Below are 6,445 nucleotides of genomic sequence, written 5' to 3'. Positions count from 1 at the left end.
ATCACTACATCTTTTGCAAAACTGGTTCAGGGGCTTCAGTTCCCTTGGTGTGCACACCCCCCACATTGCCTGCTACACCATGGGCACGGGAGCCTTTTGGCTGGTGCCAAGTACCACAAACCCCAGGAGTTACTGCTGGAATTAACAGGGGGACATTATTATCTGTCCAGTCACATCACCAACACTATTTCAATTTGCTTTTCTTTCTACTAAAAGTTAGGCTTTGGTGTAAGTCCAAAGGTATATTTCTGCAGAAATAAAGACACTTCATACTCTTGCGATTAGCAACTCCCATTGTTGCAAGAGGAGTAAGGCGGGCAGTTTATACTGGTGTAACTGCATCCATGTGGGTATGTTTCTTCGATCACACTAGTATCATTACATCAGTACAACACTGCGAAAACACCCTCATTGGTAGATGCATCTGAGAAGTGCATCATCAAACACTGAGAAATTATTTTTCAGTCAAATTTTCATTGAGCTATTCACAAAAATGAATATGTCGGTAATGTTAAACCCTTCTGATGAGTGTTCTGCTAGAATATGTGAAATGTGTCTTTTTCTGTAAGCCTCACATTGGGCTGTCTCAAATAACTTGAACACAGAGCCTCAGCCTGCAGGGGAGTGGAGATTCTGGCTTCAGTATAAGGTTACAGTAATTTCATTCCATCCCACATCTGTTCTTATCGGAACACAGAGAGTGAGGATGAAGTTCAGTGCTGATTTTTTGCTGACTTAATGCCTACTTTGTGTGTGCTGTAGCCCACGGAGTCCAAGGGAGCAGCTAGCAGGAACAGCTTGATCTTTCTGTTTCATGGGGAGAAGTAAGAGACAAGCTGTCGGCAGGAAGAACTGAATGATGCGGTGCAATTCTTCTTTGTTTAGGTTGCTCTGTACAAATCGGTACCAACTCGACTGCTCTCACGAGCCTGGGGTCGCCTGAACCAGGTGGAGCTGCCTACATGGCTTCGGAAGCCTGTTTACAGCCTGTACATCTGGACGTTTGGAGTGAATATGAAGGAGGCAGCTGTTGAAGATCTGCATCACTATAGAAACCTCAGCGAATTCTTCCGCAGGAAGCTGAAACCACAAGCACGGCCAGTCTGCTGTTTGCACAGTGTGGTGAGTAAACGGAAACGAAGGCTTTACACTACCAGCTTCACCTCACAGAAATGTGCCTGCTTTATGAGGAATGAATGAATTCCTAATGTGTTTCCTTTTATTCTCTGCTGTAGATTAGTCCCTCTGATGGAAAGATCCTTAACTTTGGACAGGTGAAGAACTGTGAAGTGGAGCAAGTAAAAGGGGTAACTTATTCTTTGGAATCTTTCTTGGGACCTCGCATCTGCCCAGAGGAACTGCATTTTAGCCAGGGTGAGTTCTGCATCAGTTCTGCATTTATACTGCTCTGCCCTTTCTTTCAGTGTTCTCTGAGGTCACAAGAAAAGAGATTACTTTCTTTTTTTCTCTCTCTTTTTCTCACATTGTCAGGAACAAAAGCAGACTTGATTTTTGTTGTACTTGGGGATAAATATGTCACTATTCTCTTTCTCACCAGCGGCTTTATAGTGTCTTGCCTGGCTCATTCTGATTATCTGAATTTAATTGCTTGGTTCCTACAATTGACTCCAATGTGACACTCTAATGAGGCTGTAGCACTCCTGCTGTCAGAGCAAAATGTGCCCAAGCACCTGGTTAGCGAAAATTGTATAAGCTACTCCCTTAACAAGATCTCTGCTCAAGCACTCTACTTTTAATCACTGGTGCTGTTACTGCTCTGCTGCACCTCGAGCACTGTCTCCAAGGCCTTCAGTTTTGGTGAAAGCAATACATTTTGCTTAATGGGGAAGAGAACTGGCAAGACCAAGTTCTGCAAACAGTAGGTCATTTTTACCATGAGCGCAAATGCAACCACTGCCTTTTATAAAACTAAGGACTCTTCACAAATTCTGTTCTTGAAGGGGTAGCTTTAATTAAAAATCTGCTTCAATTGATATTGGTTCTACTCTTCTGTTGCATCTAAGCAATGTAGACTGTGCAGCTGTGATAAGACGACTGCCTGATTATCTTTAATCCCTTTCCTTCTATGGTTTCTTTGCAGCCGCACCTGGTAACTCTTTTCAGCAACAACTAGTCACAAAAGAGGGGAATGAGCTCTATCACTGTGTGATCTACCTTGCACCGGGGGATTATCACTGCTTCCACTCCCCCACTGACTGGAGAGTGTCACACCGACGTCATTTCCCGGGTAGGTTTCTGTTCCTAGAAAAGGAACGCAGAGCAGCTCGGGGGGGAGGCGCTGGTAGGGGCCACTGCAGAACAGACATGCCCGTGGAGCAGTTGTACAGTTACATGGTAGATAATGGTACAAAAGCGATTTGTCACAAGTGAGAATGAGTTTTACAGTAGGATAGTTTACCAGGACAAACCACATGTAAGTGGTGAAAATGGTAATATTCAAGCCGGTTTAGTTCTCTGAAACAACTGTTGGTACATGCTGAGAACTAGCTTGTTCCCAAACACGATTTGTTCAGTTTGCACCTGAAATACAGATAGCTCTGCAGATGAGACCAAACAGCAGCCTAACAATCTTCCCCTCTGCTTGGCAAAGATGCAACTAAATAGTGACACTACCCAAGCTGGTAGATGGTTCTGTCCTCCTCTGTACAGGTCCGTACTGTAGCCTTTCGTTAGATGGATCTTAGGTGCTTATTAGAAGGCTTCTTTCAATTCTGTGTATCAGGGCTGAGGGTGGGGGAGTAGCTCTTAAGAGCTGATCAGATGACAGTTAATAGTTGTCATTTGTGAGTCTGTAGATGATACTAGTGTGAAGTTGGTTGGTTATGTCTTTGGAAGAGAAATAGGATCAGACAGTGAGCAAGTGAGTCCCTGCCACCTCAGTTTGGTGACAGCGAAGTAGATGTAACTGATGCTACAACAGGCTCCAATAATGACAGGTATTTTGAAAGGGACTCCCACCCAAGGTTTGCTCCCTGCTTTAGTGGTAGGCTTTCACTGGATGTACAGTCAAGCTGAAGCTGTAGATGGTAAGAAGTGGAAGCCAAGGGAGGTGGGGGTTACTGGTCAGCCTGAAAAGAACTGTTTCCAGGTATGAAAATTTAAACTCTTTTCTCTTTAACACAGAGAACTGTAGGTGATGCTTCAGACTGCATTCACACCTTACAGTGAAGGATGAGCATGATCTTTAGCTTCCTTGTGATTCTGCCAGAAAAAATGTAAAGTAATATCAGCCCTGCCCAAGAGTGGTGATGTCCTGGACAGAAGACTAAAGATCACATCTTGCTATGACCCCTTTGTTTTTACTACAGCCATGTCTTTCATTCGCTCTGCGCTGTATTTGCCTCTCTTCTACAGATCAGTGACAGAATTGTTTACTGGCTCAGCAACAGTCATACTGTAAATACCACTTAAATAGCATTACAATACTGCTGCAAACCACACAACTTAACTTGAAGGTATTCTCACTCTTGCAGGTTCTCTGATGTCTGTGAATCCTGGAGTTGCTCGCTGGATCAAGGAACTGTTCTGCCACAATGAACGGGTTGTCCTGACAGGTGACTGGAAACATGGCTTTTTCTCTTTAACAGCTGTAGGAGCAACTAATGTAGGCTCTATCCGCATCTACTTTGACCAGGTAAGCAAGATAGTAGTATGCAGTGTTCCGGTTTTGATGGCTGAGGATGGTATAATATATTAAGAGTAAAAAAAAAATAAAAATCTTACTACCTTGAAATTAAGGTGTTTAACAATACTGATGTACTATCTTTTTTTAGAATTCCTATTGCACATTTGAATTATGTAAGTTCCTGCATTGAAAATACCTTGATATCCATAGTCTAGAGCTGTGCTAATGAATACAGAGTACTGAAATCCTCAAGTAACAGCTTCTTCCTTCTCTGTACAGGACTTGCACACCAACAGTCCATGTTACTCTAAAGGTTCCTACAATGACTTCAGCTTCATATCCAACAACAACAAGGAGGGAATCCCCATGAGGAAGGGGGAACATTTAGGGGAGTTTAACTTAGGCTCTACAATTGTTCTAATCTTCGAGGCACCCAAGGACTTCAAATTCCACCTCAAAGCTGGACAGAAAATCCGTTTTGGAGAAGCACTGGGCTCTCTCTAGAAACTCTCTCAGCAAGAAGGTTTTCTACACAAAGAGACTCTTACCACACCCTGAGTGTTTCACTTAACAAGCATGTATCACTCAGCAGGATCTGGGTGAGGAAAACAGATGATGTCATTGCTACGTTAAACCTGAGAGATTTGGTCTACATGTAACCACTGCTGAATGCAGAAAGAGAATTGAATGACCATGTATGTATCAGGTACAGCTGCCTTTAACGTTGTTGACCATGGAGGTTTCTGTTCCACCCTGTGCCTGTAGTCTTCAAGTTCTCCCCTTAATGTGCCACAGGATAATTATGTTCTTAGCACCTCCAAGTCTCTTTTAAGCCTTTCTAGGCAGTGCAGGTGCAATGGGGAAGGGTGGAGGTAAAGTTTAGTTGTATTTAAAGGGACATTGACAGGCTGAGTCAGACCTTGTACCTTTTATCTGCAATATCTGTTTTTCAGACCTCTAGTAATGAATGTGTTCTGGTATTTATTTTATTCTAAGACAGTCCACTGACGTTCTTATATAAAGGCAGCCTCTGAATCCACAGAGTGCCAAACACTTATAGTGACCGGTATGGCTTTGCAGTCCAAAGGAGGAAACCGTACAACAGACACCATCAGTACAATAAATCACACTCATCCAGGTTTTCTACTGCTAAACAACTGTAATTCTTTTACCTGACATTGTCCCTTTAAAAAATGGACTTTGCACTGTATTTTAAACCTGAAAACACTGTGTCTACATTCCATCCGATGAAAGTTGGATTTTTAGTTTTGGGATTTTTATTTTTTTTTTAAAAAGGCAAAGCTGGGTGTCCTATTTCTAGTCCAGGGTTTTATTTTGCTATTCCAGGCCTTAATGATTTTGTTTGTAGGGGTTAGAGCACATAGGCAATGTTTTTCTTGTATGATGCAATGAGATGGAAGCCAAAATGCATTTTTACTTTATGCTATGTATCTTCCTTGTTGCTTTGCCACTAAATTTTTGAAGAATTAATTCCTCTATTTACAGAAGAGTTTCAGATACTTCAGGACCAATTTTTATTGCACAGAGTGAAATGCCCTATGCACTGACTGTGTATAAAAATATTCCAGATCTTTGAAGCAATCCTAAGTTGCCTCCCAGATGCCAACCTGGCCATCCTGTAATGGACTGGCAACAATTTCATCTTATTCAAAATATAAAATAACCCACACTGGCCTCGACTTCTGCCCTTATACTTAACACTAGGAATGTGCTGGGGGCTGAAAGCTCTATGCTGAAGCTTTATCCTGCAGCAAAACATTAGAGCCTCTTGGTAACTTTATGTCAAGAAGAGGTAAAATCTAATGCCTTGGACCCATTGAATGTGGCACTATATGGCACTGACAGAACTGGTGCCAAAGTGAAGAAGAACTGAGTTTTAAAGCAATGCACCAGTAGTTTAGAGAATAAACTGTTTCAAGTCCAGGCACTCAGAAACATTTAGAAGTGACTTTGCTGTCCCGAGCTTGTTGGAGTGGACATGCTTATGAAACCTGCCTTTCTGCTCTGAAAGATTTCTCGTAAGCCTTCCTTGCTTGAGCCTTGAGTGTTTCTTCTGCTACTTCAAGGTGATGTTAGGCTTTGGCCAGCTCCGATTTCCTGAAGAAAAACTTACCTTCTTTGTATGCACTGCAGAAAATAGAATATGATTTTGTTGTACAAATGTCCAGTTTGCCAAGTCCTGTATGCTTAGCTTGTCATCAGGAAAGAAGGGATGATAAACTGCCTCTAAGTGATGTAACCCTGCCATGACTTAAATGATGGCTGGTTAGGGTGACAAGCAGGAGAAAATTCCTTTGGCTCTGAGAGTCAATGTTTCCTCACTTTACATGGGGAGGAGTTTGAAAGCTTGAAGTGGCTCTCAGCCACCCGTCTTGTTAAACTTTCTAGCATTAGCAAGTTTACTCCTGCAGCAGTACATTACCATACAGAGGTTATAGAGATGTGCACTTTTTTAAACCGCTGAGAGTGAGAAAAGACTACAGCAAACATCAGCCCCAAGAAGATTAAGCTACGACTGGCTTTCTGACTCAACTTAAATGTCAGTGTTGGCAGTAGAACGCAAATTTTTTCCAGTGGATGCGAGAAAAGATGACTGAATCTTTTCCCCCTTTTCCACTGGGGCCTATGGCATTCAGGCACAGCCAAAGCAACTTTAAGCTTTAATTTCTTCCTCTTCAGCATCATCATCCACAGTATCTGAGGGTGACCATTACCCTAGTAATGGAGGACGGGTTACCTGATGTTTGCTTTACTAGAAAACTAAGGAGGGGAGGATTC

The 6,445-nt window shown here is 42.5% G+C and overlaps 1 protein-coding gene across 2 annotated transcripts in view; it reads left to right on the top strand.

Moving 5' to 3' along the window:
- PISD (phosphatidylserine decarboxylase) overlaps window positions 1-4,454 on the top strand; it is an 8,485-nt gene extending 4,031 nt beyond the window's left edge. For both annotated transcript variants that reach the window (XM_009877347.1, XM_009877346.1), the window contains exons 3-7: window positions 886-1,122; window positions 1,236-1,374; window positions 2,102-2,248; window positions 3,495-3,655; window positions 3,926-4,454. In XM_009877347.1, the coding sequence (XP_009875649.1) occupies window positions 886-1,122; window positions 1,236-1,374; window positions 2,102-2,248; window positions 3,495-3,655; window positions 3,926-4,150 (909 nt within the window). In that variant the 3' untranslated portion in view covers window positions 4,151-4,454. The remainder of the gene's footprint in view (window positions 1-885; window positions 1,123-1,235; window positions 1,375-2,101; window positions 2,249-3,494; window positions 3,656-3,925) is intronic.
- Window positions 4,455-6,445: the final 1,991 nt, after the last annotated feature.

This window comes from Apaloderma vittatum, unplaced genomic scaffold (genome assembly GCF_000703405.1).
Source record: "Apaloderma vittatum isolate BGI_N311 unplaced genomic scaffold, ASM70340v1 scaffold30389, whole genome shotgun sequence".
NCBI classification, from domain to species: Eukaryota; Metazoa; Chordata; class Aves; order Trogoniformes; family Trogonidae; genus Apaloderma; species Apaloderma vittatum.
This window is presented reverse-complemented; position numbering and strand designations above follow the sequence as displayed.